The 17,726-nt window shown below is 40.5% G+C and overlaps 2 protein-coding genes across 3 annotated transcripts; one reads left to right on the forward strand and one right to left on the reverse strand.

Moving 5' to 3' along the window:
- Positions 1 to 210: 210 nt before the first annotated feature.
- LOC131317725 (uncharacterized) lies at positions 211 to 9,570 on the forward strand. 2 transcript variants are annotated; one of them, XM_058347303.1, is made up of 10 exons: positions 211 to 1,788; positions 2,286 to 2,759; positions 2,854 to 3,155; positions 4,256 to 4,987; positions 5,132 to 5,416; positions 5,666 to 5,827; positions 5,946 to 6,881; positions 6,972 to 7,187; positions 7,827 to 8,087; positions 8,892 to 9,570. In XM_058347303.1, the coding sequence occupies exons 1-10, from the start codon at positions 414 to 416 to the stop codon at positions 9,252 to 9,254; spliced, it is 5,106 nt and encodes a 1,701-aa protein (XP_058203286.1). In that variant the 5' UTR covers positions 211 to 413; the 3' UTR covers positions 9,255 to 9,570. The 2 variants fall into 2 exon arrangements, with proteins under 2 accessions (XP_058203286.1, XP_058203287.1); XM_058347304.1 differs by having other exon boundaries at positions 5,138 to 5,416.
- An 875-nt stretch (positions 9,571 to 10,445) lies between these two features.
- On the reverse strand, positions 10,446 to 17,057 carry LOC131317727 (plant intracellular Ras-group-related LRR protein 6-like). The gene is made up of 5 exons (XM_058347305.1): positions 16,801 to 17,057; positions 14,207 to 14,376; positions 11,911 to 12,552; positions 11,025 to 11,069; positions 10,446 to 10,911 (listed from the first exon to the last, which is right to left on the reverse strand). The coding sequence occupies exons 1-5, from the start codon at positions 17,008 to 17,010 to the stop codon at positions 10,863 to 10,865; spliced, it is 1,116 nt and encodes a 371-aa protein (XP_058203288.1). The 5' UTR covers positions 17,011 to 17,057; the 3' UTR covers positions 10,446 to 10,862.
- Between the last annotated feature and the right edge of the window lie 669 nt (positions 17,058 to 17,726).

Genomic DNA, 17,726 nt, shown 5'->3' on the forward strand with positions numbered 1-17,726 from the left:
TAATTGAGGTGCTCGTGAACTGACACGAACACCTAATTAAAAAAAATAAATTATTTTTCGCTCTGATCCAAAAAATCAAACGATAAAATCAATCGGAGAGCAAACTCACAGACCAACTGGAGTAACGAGGGGCTAATTGTGATTGGTTCTTGATGCAGCTGATCAGCTCGAAGGAAGGGTTGGCGCAGCCTAACTATCACACACCGAAACATCGTCCAAACGACGAAAAGCGTTACCCTCCTCTCACATACCTCACCACATACTCTCTCCCCTCCTCCTCTTCCTCCTCCTCCTCCTCTCTCTCTCTCTCTCTCTCTCTCTCTCTCTCTGTATACGTATATATACATAGTTGTAGAGAGAGAAACCTAGAAAGCCACACGGAGGAACCCCAAACACAACACAGCAACCCACAAATGAAACACCCCCAGACCTCATCCCAATCCGGCGCCGTCTCCTCCTCTTCCTCCTCCTCAACCCAATCTGACCACCCCCACTCCTCCGTCCGCCTCACCCCCTCCACCTCCTCCTCCTCCTCCTCCTCCCCGGCCGCCGCGGTCTCGATCCCCGCGGCGGCCGAGGGGGACCCCTCCCTCCCCCGCGACGCCGCGGGCGGCCAGGAGTCCGTTGCGGTCGAGCGCCGCGGGGACCACGCCGCCGTCTGCCGATGGACCATTTCCAATTTCCCCAGGGTCAAAGCCCGTGCCCTCTGGAGCAAATACTTCGAAGTCGGTGGCTACGACTGCCGCCTACTCGTCTACCCTAAAGGTGATTCTCAAGCCTTGCCCGGTTACATATCGATTTACCTCCAAATTATGGACCCTAGGGGTAATTCCTCGTCCAAATGGGACTGTTTCGCGAGCTACCGCCTCGCCGTGGTGAACCACGCGGACGAATCGAAGTCGATTCATCGGGACTCGTGGCACCGGTTCTCGAGCAAGAAGAAGTCACACGGTTGGTGTGACTTCACTCCCTCGGCGTCTATCCTAGACCCCAAGTGTGGGTTCTTGATAAATAATAGCAATGATTCCGTGATTGTTACCGCTGATATACTAGTGTTGAACGAGACGTTTAACTTTACGCGGGATAACAATGAGGTGCAATGCAGCTCGAGTGTTACACAGGGGGCGGTGTTGGGTGATGTGTTGTGTGGGAAGTTTACTTGGAAGGTTCATAACTTTAGTATCTTCAAGGATATGATTAAGACTCAGAAGATAATGAGCCCTGTTTTCCCAGCCGGAGAGTGTAATTTGCGGATTAGTGTTTATCAAAGCTCGGTGAATGGGGTTGATTATTTGTCCATGTGTTTGGAGAGTAAGGACACGGAGAAGACATTGGTGGCGGATCGGAGTTGTTGGTGTTTGTTTCGAATGTCGGTGTTGAATCAGAAGCCAGGGTTGAATCACATGCACAGGGACTCGTACGGGAGGTTTGCAGCGGATAATAAAAGCGGCGATAACACAAGTTTGGGGTGGAATGATTACATGAAGATGTCGGATTTTGTTGTACCTGAGTCGGGTTTTTTGGTGGATGATACCGCAGTGTTTAGTACGTCGTTCCATGTGATAAAGGAGGTCGGTAACTTTTCGAAGAATTGCGGGGTGGTTGGAGCGAGGAGTGGAGGTGGCGCGAAGAAGTCTGATGGGCACATGGGGAAATTCACTTGGAGAATAGAGAATTTCACGAGGTTGAAGGACTTGCTTAAGAAGAGGAAGATTACTGGTCTTTGCATCAAGAGCAAGAGATTCCAAATCGGGAATCGCGATTGTCGGCTTATTGTTTATCCCCGAGGTACGCAAGATCGCTGCTAGAGGCTTCTCTGTTGTTTGAGATTTTATAGTTGATAGTTCCAACTGTTGATTATGCTTAGGTCAATACAATATGTGATCCTTCTATGGATCAGTGATGAAGTAGGTCCCACATCCTTTGAATTGAAGATGGAAATGTATGGCTGATATGTCATGATTTGCTAATATATCTTTGTACTTGGAATTATTCGCGGTAGATATGCAGTTGCTAATCTGTTGATATATGGATTTTTGAGCTATTGTTCCTACTTTTTAGAACTAATAACAAGGGACTGGCTTATCAATTGTGTATTAATCTTGCTTGGAGTTCTTGCTTGTACTTGCCTATGACTACGAAGGCATCAATTACTAGAAAGGGGACACTGATATCATTTTGTTCTGAACCTTGGATTTGAACTTTACGTGCTAGGTTAGTAATTGCTTATTCATGCTTACAAAAGCTGGACTGATGAAATCTACAATATTGCTTGCTGGTATCAGGGCAGTCTCAACCACCATGTCACCTTTCAGTATTTCTTGAAGTCACAGATTCGCGAAATACTTCTAGTGACTGGAGTTGTTTTGTGAGCCACCGACTATCGGTAGTGAACCAGAGGATGGAGGAAAAGTCTGTGACAAAGGAGTCACAGAACCGTTACTCCAAAGCCGCAAAAGATTGGGGCTGGCGTGAATTTGTGACACTGACTACACTCTTCGATCAAGATTCTGGATTTCTCGTTCAGGATGCAGTTTTATTCTCTGCTGAAGTTGTTATTTTGAAAGAGGCATCCATAACACAGGATTTTACTGATCAGGATATGGAGTCGAGCAGCGCAGTTTCCCAGGTAGATACGGTTGGGAAAAGGAGTTCATTTACATGGAAGGTGGAGAACTTCCTCTCCTTTAAAGAAATTATGGAGACCAGAAAAATCTTTAGCAAATTCTTTCAAGCTGGAGGATGTGAGCTTCGGATTGGTGGGTGGCCTTTTATTTTTATCACTTCCTTTCTCCGATGAAACTATCTCTCCTTGGCGTGGTTGATTTATTTGTTTTCACTTGTATAATGCAGGTGTGTATGAATCCTTTGACACCATCTGTATATACCTCGAGAGTGATCAATCAGTTGGCACTGATCCAGATAAAAACTTTTGGGTCAAATACCGGATGGCTGTGGTAAACCAAAAGAATCATGCCAAGACTGTGTGGAAAGAGTCTTCTATTTGTACAAAGACATGGAATAATTCTGTTCTTCAATTCATGAAGGTGTCCGACATGCTGGAAGCAGATGCAGGTTTTCTTGTACGTGACACAGTTGTTTTTGTCTGTGAAATCTTGGACTGCTGCCCATGGTTTGAGTTTTCGGATCTTGAGGTTAGTGTATACATAGGGCCAATTCATCTTACTATGCCATTCCTGTTATTCATTATCTGTAAGCGTGCATTCTGTCGTTCACTGTTAGTTCGTACCCAGTTATCAAAATTTATGTGCTGAAGTGCTGAGTCTGCTGACCATTCCAAGGTATCTCTTATATTGATTCTTGTGTCTGGAAAGTTGCAGCTTCCACATTGCAAGGCACTTTCCTGTGGCTTTTAATTTCACAATGCATTTCTTAAATTATGTTCCTATCATGGATATAGATTCTTGTTAATCGCTAAATGGGCCTGGTGAGAGTACTTATTAAAGCACCTCTTAATTGCATGGCTCACCTCTGTAAACATGTAGTGTCGATACTGATGAAAGAAGGAGTAACTTTATGAGGCGGCTTGGATTATCCTAATCGCTTCTTCAAGTGCTTTTTCATTGTCGAATTTTCGGTGTTTATGTCTATAACTGAACTAGCGGTCTTGGCACTCAATTTTCTTCTTTATTACTGTCGAAAGCCTTCAGGAATTTTTTGGATGCATTGTGCCAAGGCGTGCCTGAACTGTGCCTTTAAAAGTACTACTTCTTACCCCTGACCGCCTCTGTTGGTTTTTGGGCCAATGGAGGCCGTAAGGGAATGACCAAGGTAAGAGTTGTTCCGTTATCTAAGGGCTGCACACCTCTGCTCTTGATTGCAAGTGCCTGCATGTTGGAGACTCTTTATGTGAAATCTGTTTGGATTTTGTAACTCCGAAGACACCTTACCAGTAAGGCTCTGAAAATTCACAGTAAGTTGAATCTGTAGTTAGCTTCCACTTTGGACAAAGAATAGTGGACTAATAACAGATATCCAAACGAAGATGTGGAATAAGAACATGTAAAATAGTCCATGGTGGTGTAGAACCTGCGACCTTCGCATTATCAGCATGGCGGCTCTATCTAGCTGAGCTAAAAGCTTATGATTCAACACATAGAAATGAAAGTTCTTTACAATCATTGGCCTTGTACATGATTGGGCATTGGTTTTTTCATGCATCGTATTTTTGTTCTGTTTTCTTGATGTGTTGGTTGCGTCCGACCTTCTTCATACTTGATCCTCTTTTTGTCAGGTTTGGGCTTCTGAGGATGATCAGGATGCCCTGACAACTGACCCTGATGAACTCCTCGATTCTGAGGATAGTGAAGGGATAAGTGGAGATGAAGAAGACATCTTTAGAAACCTTCTTTCTAGAGCAGGGTTTCACCTCACCTATGGAGAGAATCCTTCACAGCCCCATGTCACTTTAAGAGAGAAGCTTCTCATGGATGCTGGTGCCATAGCTGGTTTTCTGACTGGACTTCGTGTTTATCTTGATGACCCTGCTAAAGTAAAGCGCTTGCTTCTTCCGACCAAACTCTCTGGTGGCGGCGATGATGGCAAGAAGGTTAACAGGAACGGTGAATCTTCTTCCCCCAGTCTGATGAATTTGTTGATGGGAGTCAAAGTTTTGCAGCAGGCAATCATTGATTTGCTCTTGGACATAATGGTTGAGTGTTGCCAACCTTCAGAAGGGAATTCCAATGATGAGTCTGCTGATTCAAACTTCAAACCATCCCCAGATGGAAGTGGAGCTATCAGCCCCTTGGAATCTGATAGGGAAAATGGGGGAATAGAACCTGTACCTCTCCCCGTACAGGATCGATTGGACCCAGGGATAGATGAAGGCACCAATGCATCTGCTGTACAAAGTTGTGACATGAATGGGGTTGTTATACCTGATAAAATTGTTAGCGGACTGCCCATTCGTCCGCCTGAGACATCTGCTGCTGGTTTTTCGGAAAGTGCTTCCCTTCGCTCTAAGGTAAATAAATGGTCTCAAATGGGGAATTAAATTTTTTAGCGTGAATTTTTTGCTGTTGACTAACTGATGTATAAATGGTTTCAAATGTTAAACTTTTAAGCTTGAATTTTTGGATGTTGTCTGATTGAATAAAATAAAATGTAGTCTCAGACCAAATGGCCGGAGCAGTCTGAGGAGCTTCTCGGGTTGATCGTGAATTCACTGAGAGCTCTAGATGGAGCCATTCCACAAGGTTGTCCTGAGCCAAGGCGAATGCCCCAGTCTGCACAAAAGATTGCTCTCGTTTTGGATAAAGCTCCCAGGCATCTGCAGCCGGACCTGGTGGCTTTGGTACCAAAATTAGTTGAGCATTCGGAGCATCCACTTGCTGCTTGTGCACTTCTAGATAGACTACAGAGGCCTGATGCAGAACCTGCATTACGAGTTCCTGTAAGATTTTGAAGATTTTTCTTTGTTCCTTGCTGTTTCCTTATTGGATGTTCTTCAATAATTTCCGAGTACAAACACGCACTGGCACATACATGCCCATGGACTCACGCACACAGTTAAAAATCTTAAGTCTGAAAATATGGGGAACACGTGCATCGAGTTTGAATGTAGCATACTTTTAATTTTGGGGAAAATTATTTGCTTGTTTGTTGCTATTCATTCTGCACTCATGCAATCTTCACATGTCAGGTTTTTGGTGCTCTTAGCCAGTTGGAATGTAGCACTGAAGTTTGGGAGAGTGTTCTTTTTCAATCTTTTGAACTTTTGGCAGACTCAAATGATGAACCTCTGGCAGCTACCATGGATTTTATTTTTAAGGCTGCATTGCAGTGCCAACATCTACCAGAAGCGGTGTGCTTCAAAACCTCTTGAATCTTGAATGAGTCGCTTTCATATTAAGTCAAAACATTAATGAGTTTTTAATTGTTTGTTTTGATGGCATTTAATTTACTTTTCTTCTCCTCTGTAGGTTAGATCTGTTCGTGTTAGGCTAAAAGATTTGGGCTTCGAGGTGTCTCCCTGTGTGCTTGATTATTTAAGTAGAATGGTAAATAGTTGCGCAGATGTTGCTGAAGCTATTTTAAGAGATATAAATTGCGACAATGAATATCCTGATAACGGTTCGGCAGTGCCTTGCGGGCTCTTCGTGTTTGGTGAAAATGCACCTACTTCTGAAAGATTGCATGCACTGGACAAGCATGCGTTTTGCATTACTCGATATTTTTCAGATATACATATTTTGATTGAAATGCTGTCTATTCCTTCCCTTGCTGTTCAAGCTTCCCATGCTTTCGAGAGAGCTATAGCTCGAGGTGCAATAGTGGCTCAATCATTGGCCATGGTATTAGAAAGACGACTTGCTCAAAGATTAAATTTTACTGTTGCTGAAAATTTTCAGCACACAGATGGGACTGTGGAGGGACTCGAGGGCGATATTGAGCAAACGGTGGCCCAGAGAGATGATTTCACATCTGTTCTTGGTCTTGCCGAGACATTGGCACTTTCTAGAGACTCTCGTGTGACAGATTTTGCGAAAATGCTTTACACGATTTTGTTTAGATGGTATGCGGATGAGTCTCATCGATTGAGGATGGTTAAGAGACTTGTTGACCGTGCCACTAGTGCAACAGGGAGTAGTCGTGAGGTAGACTTAGATTTGGAAGTTTTGGTAATTTTGTTGTGTGAGGAGCAAGAAATTGTTAGACCAGTTCTGAGCATGATGAGGGAGGTTGCTGAAATTGCAAATGTTGATCGGGCGGCTCTTTGGCATCAGTTATGTGCCAGTGAAGACGAGATCATTCGTATTCGTGAAGAAAGAAAAGCTGAGATCTCCAATATGGTTAAAGAAAAAGCTACCATATCACAAAGGCTGAGTGAATCTGAGGCAACTAATAACCGGCTTAAGGTAACTTTTTGTTCAGAATCGTGATATATGTATTTCTTCTGCTTAATTGTTATGGGTGTGTTCTGAATTGACACCTCCATGAAATGGCAGTCTGATATGAGGGCTGAGATGGATCGTTTTGCCCGGGAAAAGAAGGAGCTCATGGAGCAGTTACAAGAAGTTGAGAGTCAACTTGAATGGCTTCGCTCTGAACGGAAGGATGAAATTGGAAAGCTCAACTCAGAGAAGAAAGTTCTTCAGGATCGTTTGCATGATGCAGAGACCCAGCTTTCCCAACTAAAGTCCCGGAAACGTGATGAATTGAAGGTGCGCAAATTTCATTTGTAGTTGCCCAACCTTTTGTGCTCCCATAGTTAACTGGAAAGAAGATTCTCAACTAACCAATTGGCCAAGCCCAGTCAGCCAGAATACTTGTTCCTCACTAGGGAGGTACAACAAGGGTTCAATTCTTGCTTGTGGCAAGATTCCCCATCTCGCTATTGCCTGTAATTCACTTAAACAAAAAGAAAGATAAGAATATTTTTACTGCATTTGATGTTTGAAATTCTTAACTATACCATTAAGGGGCTTTCACAAAAGTTTATCGTGTGGAAACTGGCTGTGGTGTTTCTGAGGAACTTTCTTTACCAATTTTTTTCCTTTTGTTTTGTATTTTTTCTTTTGTTGTGAGGGCGGGGGGATTCTTCACTTAGCATTTAGCACCCTTTCGAAGACGAGGATGTACATGTTAGCATTACGTTAATGAAATGCTATAAGTGGTAAGTTTGCGAGTTCTATGTACACACCAGATGATGATTTGTGGTCTCAACACTTGCACAAGTAAACAACAGTTTTAGTATAAGATTTTGTTGATGATATGTTATTTTTGTATGCTTTATCGGTTTGTCTTCCTCGCAAAGTTCGTTCCTTATGCCTTTCGTGATATCATTCTTTTTGATGTCTCAGAGGGTAGTTAAGGAAAAAAATGCTCTCGCTGAAAGGTTGAAGAATGCTGAAGCTGCACGGAGAAGATTTGATGAGGAATTGAAACGCTATGCCACAGAAAAATTGACTCGAGAAGAAATCCGGAAGTCACTTGAGGATGAAGTCCGACGTTTGACCGAAACAGTTGGACAGACTGAAGGTGAAAAACGTGAGAAGGAAGAACAAGTTGCTCGTTGTGAAGCATACATCGATGGGATGGAAGCCAAGTTGCAGGATTGTCAGGTTTTTACCTTTAATCTAGCATGCTTTTTTTGGGTGTTTCAGTCATATGCTGCTGGTTTTCTTGTAGGGCTAAACATTTGAATATCCGTTGATTTGATCAGCCATCTTGTCGTGTCTTTCCCTCTATCTATCAGGGCTATTCATTATAACCTAGATTTACATTAAGTTGTACTTAAACTTCTAGGTGATATCTCAAAGTGGCCTGATTTAGAACTCAAGTCTTATTGTTGGCCTTCTTCATTGACAATTTTGACCATTAAGTGTAAGTTCTTGATGTTAATTGGTTGGACCCCGTTCCATAAAATTTGTGGGTGGAAGAGCAAATGCGGTCCATTTTACGTAAGCTAATACGCTAGCGATTTTTATGCTTTGGGATGCATGTTCTGAAGCATGGTTGCCTCTGTACTGAAATAGTAATTTAGCAATCTAAAGCAATCCCCAACTTTTTCCCATTTAATTTCCTTTGGAGATCAGAAGTCAAATATGATAACTTACTGTATAGAGTCCAACATTGACATCATAAATGGTACGCAATGCTACTAGAAATGCGTTGTCTGTGAAATAGATGAGTAGTACTTAAATTTAGGAAATGTTTATTCCTTGAAAGAAGCAGTCTACTTCTATATCATATATTTATGGGATTTAGCTTACCATGGATCTGTTCTTGTTCCTTGTACAAAAGAGTTTGCTCTATCACCTGTTTGTTCCCATGCAAATATTTTTGTGAGTCATCTGTCTCTCTTAAGTTTCTATTGTTAGAGTCCTGAAGTATAGCATGACTAATCAACCTCCTCTCCGTTTCAGCAATACATTCACAGCCTAGAGGGTTCACTACAGGAAGAAATGTCGCGGCATGCCCCTCTATATGGTGCAGGCTTGGAAGCTCTGTCAATGAAGGAGCTGGAGACTATTTCACGCATCCATGAAGAAGGGCTGAGGCAGATCCATGCCCTCCAACAGCGTAAAGTTACGAGTCCCGCAGGTAGCCCTCTTGTGGGCCCCCACTCCCTCCCACACCCTCACGGATTCTACGCTGCTGCTGCCACTGCCCCACCACCTGTGGCTGTCGGTATGCCGCCTCCTCTTGTCCCTAATGGGGGTGTTGGGATACACAGCAACGGGCATGTGAATGGTGCCGTTGGGTCGCCGTGGTTCAACCATGCTTGAAACCCCCCTCGCGGTTGGTTGACCCCTTCTGTCAATTTAGGTGATAGAGGTGGGTTTTCTTCCATATTTTGAGATTTTTTAATTTTTATCTTACATTGGCATTTGGCTGGGTAGGGCTGTTGGAACGCTTGGTTGGAAAAATCAATAATGCAGAGGAGATTTCTGGAGATAGGTGGGATTAGAAGGGGGCAATGCTTTGGTGAAATTTAGCTGTTGTAAGGAAAGTGAGTCCAATAGTACTAACAATTGCAAATGCCACACTTTATCTCAATTCTTTTCCCTATATTAATGAAAGGCATCGAGAAAGTTTTTCCTACTTTACCTCGTCTAATTCTACGTCCTTTTTAGTACTTTCTCCTTGATTGCACGAATGTTATGTTTGCGCACACAAACCCAAGTTTTAGGCGGGTGGAGTGGTAGCTCGACGATAGGATCACTCCCATGCATTTGGTGAAAGTTCAAATCTCACTCACCAGTGGCGGACGCATGAGAATGGAGGCACAGGGATAAATGAGAATGGAGGCACGAGTGTACCTATAGGGTGAACGGGGACCGAGGAATAGAGAAAATCTCTGGACCCGAGCAATCAGCTGAGTGGCAATGAACGCAAGAGCCGACTTCTCGGCAGTCCTACTATCATGGAGACAGGAAAGAAGTTGAGGGCGTGTGAAAGTACATTTGTCTATGCGTAGTTTTCCTGATCCATCCAAGGCACGAATGACTAGATCGTCGGAGGACAATTTCCGGTCGACCAACATCGACGGGTGTATCCCCAACGATTTCCTTCCTGCGCAGGTTTGCGAGTCCGAAGATTGACCATCATCTTTTCCACGTGAAGGGGACTTGAAGTGGGATCCTCAAGTACTCGGTTCTCATAACTATTTGTCTGCGCGTACAGATAGTACCGGAACAGAGGCATTGCGCAATGTGTATATAAATTGTTGGTGTATGTTCAAATGTTCAGCGTCGAACCAAAAGTCTATAGAAAAACATTCATAGGAATTTGTGAAGGCGCGCTATTTGCTTCAAATAAGTAGCTTCGGAGACAACTGACTTTTTAAGATTTGCAAAGTTTGTTGTGTTCCATGAGGGGTTTTCTTCTCGATCGAGTTTTGCACAAGCTGATTCGAACACTCTAAGTCACCAGATCCTTACATATTGAAGAAAGTCTTACAACACAAAAACTCAAATATACAATACGTTGACCAAATGCATGAACCACAATAATACAGTCGCGAATGATTATTATACATCTTTTTATTGCTTCATTCTAGTACATAGCTGAAAAATAAATTTGAAGCATTTTCCCCATTCCAAATTAAATGTCCGGTTAGCAAAACGAGGACTTAAAAGTAATACGTTTTTTTACAAGAAAAAATGCCAATTTTTTCCATCAAATAAAAGAACTCATGGATATCTAGTCAATTGTTTCTTGGAAAATTCGTATTATTTTTAGTTCTCGTTTTGCGGACTTGACATTTATTTTGAGACAGAAGGAGTAGAACTTATGCACGGATTCACCAATGCCATTAATGTGCATCTTAAAACGTTATTACTACGTCTTGTAGTAGCACAATACACACGATTTCTTCTTCATCTTGTGAAGTACTACGTTTTAGGTGAGAATATACGCCGTGGTGAAAACATTCCTGTGTATCTGTTGAGCATTCAGACATCAGGTTTATTAATTAAAAAATATACTAAAAAAAACAGCAAAGCTCAATATTAGGATAATACTAAATAAATTAATCACTAAGATGAAGTACGTACGTTTTGGGTGAGAATATGCGCCCAGGTGAAAATATTCCTGTGTACCTGTTGAGCATTAAAACATCAGGTTTATTAAAAATATACTCACTAAAAAAAAACAGCAAGCTCAATATTAGGAAAATACTCAATGAATTAATCACTAAGATGAAGTCCGTATGTTTTGGGTGAAAATATACACCTGGGAGAAAACATTTTTGTATACCTGTTGAGCATTTAGACATCAAGCTTATTAAAAAATTTCTAAAAAAATAGCAAGCTCAATATTAGGAAAATACTCAATAAATTAATCACTAAGATGAAGTACATTTTGGGTGAGAGTGAAAACATTCTTGTGTAGCTGTTGAGCTTTTAGATATCAGGTTTATTAAAAATATACTTCAAAAAAAAAAAAATGCTACTATATAGGAGTATTAGGCAAATACTCAATAAATTAATGTCTAGTGAATGACAGTATTGGAACACGTAGGGAATTGGTCCGTAATGGAAACCAATTGATACGAATGAAATTTTCTCTCACCTATATCCGGATGTAACGGTATCGGAAGCGCAAAAACCATTAGGTATTGGCTATTACATTATGCAGGGGCCGGCGTATTTTTTTTGTTACTTGTTAGATGTCTAACCTGCACCCTAGTCCCGGGAGCTGTGGAAAGGTACCGCTAAGCGGCTTACAGGTGAGGCAAAGCCCATAGCACATCAAGCACTACACCAAGCACTTGCGCTCTTGACGAGAATTGAACCCTCATCTTCCATGCGGAAAGAATGAGAAAGTGTCATTGGACTACAAGCCTATTTGCGGCCGGCGTATATTTAAACCCATACTTTTAACGAAAAACAGGTACGTACCCAAAAAAGTCCGGAATAATAGACTGTAGTTGGTACGTACCTTGGGGAAGCAAGCCCGTCGATGGGTCTGTAGCTCGGCATGACGAACCCCTGGCTCTGATCTTCACGGGTCGCCCTACCACCGTGCCTCTGCCGCCCGTTGAACGTCCCATACTTAACCAGCTTCCCAATCCACGACCTACCACTGTTCTTGGGCGACTCCTCCTCCTTGTGGGATCCCTTCATCTTCTCAGTCAAGTACTCCTTCACGGCATCCAATCCCCGTTCCACCACTCCCGCCGGCGGAGAAACCAGCGGGTTCCCTTCCACGTTGAGCTTCTGCAGCTTCCTGAGGCACCCGAGGGAGTCCGGCAACGTCGTGATGTTGTTGTAGCTGACGTCGAGCTCGACGAGGGAGAGGAGGAGGCCGACGGAGTAGGGCAGGGTGGAGAGGTAGTGGAAGTTCTGGCTGATGTTGAGGGTCTGGAGGTTGATGAGGTTTTCGAGGTCGTCGGGGAGGGAGCGGAGGCAGTTGAGGCGGGCGTCGAGGGCGCGGAGGTTGGTGAGGTGGGAGATGGAGTGAGGGAGGTATATGAGCTTGTTGGAGTTCACTGATAGAGTCTTTAGGTTCACAAGCTCGAAACCTATAGTGTCTGGCAGCTTTGTTAGCTTGTTGAAGTTGGCATTCAGATCCTCCAGTGATCTGTGTGTGTTATATTAATGAACAAGAAAAAAAATTGCAAGTGATTAGTTTTATGATATTTTTCTTGTCTTTTGCAGCCAAGCATGATAGGGGCAAAGATATTACTCACACAACAATTCAAACACAACCTCTCACATATATGTGGGGTCAACACATAGTAGTGTGTGTGAAGCCCACATGCATGTGAGAGATTATGTAAGTTGTTGTGTTTGAAATATTGTGTGAGTATCATTTTTGTTTAGAATTTGCCTATCATAATAATCCCTGAACGATAACAATTAAATTCACTCGTATTGGAAATTGAACAAGTAGTTAATGTATTACGCATTGTTGGGCATCAAAGAAAAGCTTTATTTTCATAATTTATCTCCCAAACATTACTCCTGTTGTAAAACAAAATCTGCACATATCTTCTAAATGACCCAAACACTATACATGATCAGATTTAAAGCATATTCCGACCATAATAAAAAAATCAAAAAAACCGATAAGCAAAATGCAAAAAGCCAAAAAAATTGAGCTCTCAAACACTCCCTCAAACTAAGATAGTTAATGCTGTTTATCATATGCCTAATTAGCCTGGTCGTTTGGGGATAAGGGAAGGAGGGAGACAAAAAAAAAAGGTGTTCGTTTGTTTGAGGACTTTCCTGGATATGGGTGGGACCGGGATAAGCTTATTCGGGCAAGCAACCCGGATTGCTCAACCCGGAGGGATAAGGAAGAAGCCCCTTTCAAGGGGATAAGTGAAGCCCACCCCAGGGGTGACACTAGCTTATACGGCTTCATAAAATTACTAGGGAGCCATTGACCCAAAAATCCTTGATACATTTTCATAACAAATCAGAAGAGAGAGCACTTATCCAAGCACCTCTTCTATTCTCAAGACACATTTAATTCTAATGAGATGTGAAAATGTGAACTTCAGAACTTATTATTCTTTCAAAAAAAAAAAAAAACTTCAGTACTAATGAAAGCAATATATATTTGTTAGTAAAACCAGATAATGAAAGCAATATTTGTTAAAAGCAGATATAATACACATGCTAAAACTTCAGTTGTTTTGTTACATATCTTAAAACCAGATATATATGTGAACTTTAATACTATAAACTTCATGTTTAATACTTATGTTAAACCAGATAATGTGTTAATAATTTACTCCATTTTTTTAGGGTAACTAATAATAATAATAATAATAATAATAATAATAATAATAATAATAATAATAATAATAATAATAATTTAATCTCAATATAGTAAATCTTTATTAGCTAATAATTTACCTTTTCAAAACATATATGCAATCTTTTAATTTAATCTTTATGTCTCGGTTTCTGTGACCCAAAACCATGTTGCATAAGAACTTATTACATGGATTGGGATCTGGCCACATGGACGCCTTAATGCCATTTTCCCATCACGTATTCACGTGGGGCTCAGGGCTTAGTATATAGGCACCACGTGTATATAGGCACCACGTGACAGTGCTTTAAGACTACTAATTCTACTTAATAAAATACTTGTGTCACAGTACCCTTGGACAGTTGGACATTGAACAGGTTATAACTTGGTACAATATTATTATTATCAGGCTCTTACGAATAATAATAATAATAATACAGTATTAATGAAGTGAAAAGAAATTTGGTCAAACCTGCAATTCTCAATAGTTGTGGGGAGTGATTCGAGAAAGTTGGCAGAGACATTCAAAGTCTTTAGCTTTGACAAACACCCAATTGAGTTTGGGAGGGATTTCAGCTGATTTGAGTGCACATCCAACACTATCAGATTCACCATTCTTGCTGTTACTGATTCTGGTATGCTCTGAATGCATATATTCCACATGCATTTATTAATTAGTGGAGTATTATTACCTAGACCAAACACTAGGAGAGAGAGAGAGAGAGAGAGAGAGAGAGAGAGAGAGAGAGAGAGAGAGAGAGAGAGAGAGAGAGAGAGAGAAAATTGCAGTCAAAAGAAGACAACAGCCATTATTACAGGCTTACTGAGAAAACAGCAAAACATAAATATTTCAGATAGTGGGAAAGGGAAAAGAAAAAGAGAAACGAAGAAAACAGAAATTAATCGACATAATCTTATTGTTCGCGGTGGCGGCTCCAGGATTTTTTAGAAGGTTGTTGAAGAATTACTCTAACTATATTCTCTCTATTAAGGAATAGAATATACCAAAAATTTTGTACTTTCTATGTCCCAAAATGATAGTCTCCAACGAAAAAACCTAGTACAATTTTTGAATCAAAAAACAAATATTTACATTCATAATTTCTCAAAATTTTCCACACCAAATTAAAGAACTAATCAAAATATTTAATTAGGTGCGAAGAAACTCGAAAACTCATGTACGAAAGCACTTTATTTTTTATTCAAAAATTGCACGTCTTTTCGGAAGAGACTATCATTTTGACACGGTGGAAGTATAATATTGCAATTAGAAAATATAGAAATACATAGAATTTTACAATTTTTCTTGACGAAATTTCTCATTTGAGCCAAACAAGATTAAATAGGTGCTACTAATATTCATTTAGGGGAAATTGAGGTGAATAGATTGGCATAGATCTTTTAGGACATATTCTCTTCTTTTAAGAGATGTTTATACCCCGTTTCACATTTCAAAAAAAGTACTTAAAAAATAAGGACCTATTTTCAAACTTAAAAATAATGGGTTTATGAAAATAATTTTTCAATTTTTTTTTTGCAGGGTTTGATAGATTTCATTGAGATCTATAAAACTAGATCTATTTTGCATATGTTTTTTTTTATTTCAGTAAGTCTATTATTTTTAAGCTTGAAAATTACAAATAAGTAACAAAATTTTCAAGCTTCTCATCTGCGAACACAGTGGCGGCTCTGCATAGAGCTTAAGATGGTCACATGACCACCCCAACTCATTTTTTTCTCTTCATAGGATACATGGAAAAATTGTATTATTGTATGTTAGTTCATCATTTGAACACCCAGCTCAAGTATGAATGACACTCGACTCTCCGGATTACGGAATTTTGAAAGTGTGGATCCACAAGAAGTTGTTCTGTTGGGTTAATGTAGTACATTAATTACATGGTGCAATCCCAAATAAAATATGTTAAGGAAACGAGAGTGAAAGTAGTGATGATCAATTGATACCCGGTCATAGGGTTGTAAACGAGCTAAAAACTTGAGCCCGAGTCCGGCTAGAGCCTTAACGAGTCGAGCTTAGTCATTTACTAAACAAGTCTTTTTAATTCAGCTGAGCCTCCCTTATAGCATGTCCAACCCATCTTACACTTTCTCCATTTTAGAGACTCAAAAAAGTATATTCTGTTCAAAAAGTAATTTTGGAGAATCAACAATTCCAATTAAATTTTCCATTTTTCACCTCCAAAACTCTCCCACATTCTTCCTCCGTTTATTATTTGATATTTTTTTTCCTCCTTCCAATATATGCCTGTTTTTTCTCATTTGAACTCATTATTCAAACCAATACAATGATAGGATAATGCAAATGAGAAAAAATAATATTATGAGTTCAAATGGTTTGAATTTACATTTGATGTTATTTCAAAATGTATTTACATATACTTAATATTGGACTCATTTTGAAGGTATTATTATTATCTTTCTAATAATACCAATTTTATAGAAAAAGAAGCATAATGTAAAAGTTATTTGTAATTGACGAAATTCCAAAAAAAAAAAAAAAGAATATTAGTGAATGAGAGAAATGGAGATGAACCTCCTTAGGAGGAGACCTTCCAAATATGGAGAATGAAAATTGAGTTTCCATTTTGGAGACCCCAAATGGAGATGAGTTGGAGATGCTCTTAATGAGCCGAGCTTTCGTCGAACAATTCAAGCTCTACTCGAGTCGTTTACTAAAGGAGCTGAAAACTCGAGCTCGAATTCGGCTCGTTTACTAAATGAGCTGAGTTGAGCTCGTAAACTGTTCGGTTCATTTACCGCCGTGCTACGGTCCATACAAACAGAAACCCAAAACAAAAGTTGAATTTCCATTTCTCTTTTATTTCAAACAAATAGTACGGAGTAATTAAAAATGGAACTTTATGGGCGGCAGTAATAAAGTTGGTGTTCAAGCATCATCGTGATTGGAAAGAACTTAACATCCACCACACCACCACGGCATCACCACCACCACCAGGGCTAAGCCCAACAGAGTTATATTTATAGGAATACAATAGTAAGATGTATGTATATATATATATACACACACACATATAACATATGTACCTGAAGATTGTTAGAGGATAGGTCAAGTTTGCCGATAGTACCGATATTGAGAGGAGAAGGATTTGGCAAAGAATCCAAACCCATCCCACTCATGTCGACTATCTCCAGTCGCCTCGCCTCTTCTTCTTCTTCCTCGGCTTCATCAACGGGCCGCCCCCTTCTCATTTTCTTCCTTTCTCCCCACGGTCGCCTACCCTTGATCGCATCCATTCTCAGCTGCAGCTGCTGCTGCTGCTGCTTGCTTCTGATCTAACATCATCATCTTCATTCAACCCTAGCTATATAGTAGTATTAGTAATTTAACCCACCATCAGATAACATATTAAACTAATTAAAACAACTGGGATCCAGGGGAGAGGGGGAGAGAGAGGATTGTGACAATAAAACAATGGGTTCACCATCTCTTGTACACCAACTGCACACCGTGATGTGCGGGACCCATATCAGATTTTCACACAAATGATCAAAACCGTTCAATTTGTTCAAAATATAATTTTAAGGATTCTTGTAAAAAATAAGCTTAATCGGATATCGGTAAGAGTTCAATCAGTTCTTTACTCAATTTTTTAACAAGAAATTAACTGAAAAATCGATCAAGTCGTTACCGATATCCTAATAAGCTGGTTTTTTTTAAGGAATCCTTAAAAAAATATTTTGTACTCCAAATTAAGCGACTCTGATCATTTAAGCAAATGGTGTACTCCAAGCAATGTACCCATAGAAGGACTCGGATTGTAGTAATTAATAATCAGAAATGATATTGGTATCGATCAATATCATATTGACAGCCTATCGAGCCGCGTTGGGCCGTCTCCGGCCATCGAACGAACGATCCGAACAGTCCAAAAATTTTATAAAAAAAAACCGAGTGGCGAAGGCAAGAATCAATGGCATCCGACGTGCGTAAGTGCTCTATCCAAACACCC

Source organism: Rhododendron vialii, chromosome 2a (genome assembly GCF_030253575.1).
Source record: "Rhododendron vialii isolate Sample 1 chromosome 2a, ASM3025357v1".
NCBI classification, from domain to species: Eukaryota; Viridiplantae; Streptophyta; class Magnoliopsida; order Ericales; family Ericaceae; genus Rhododendron; species Rhododendron vialii.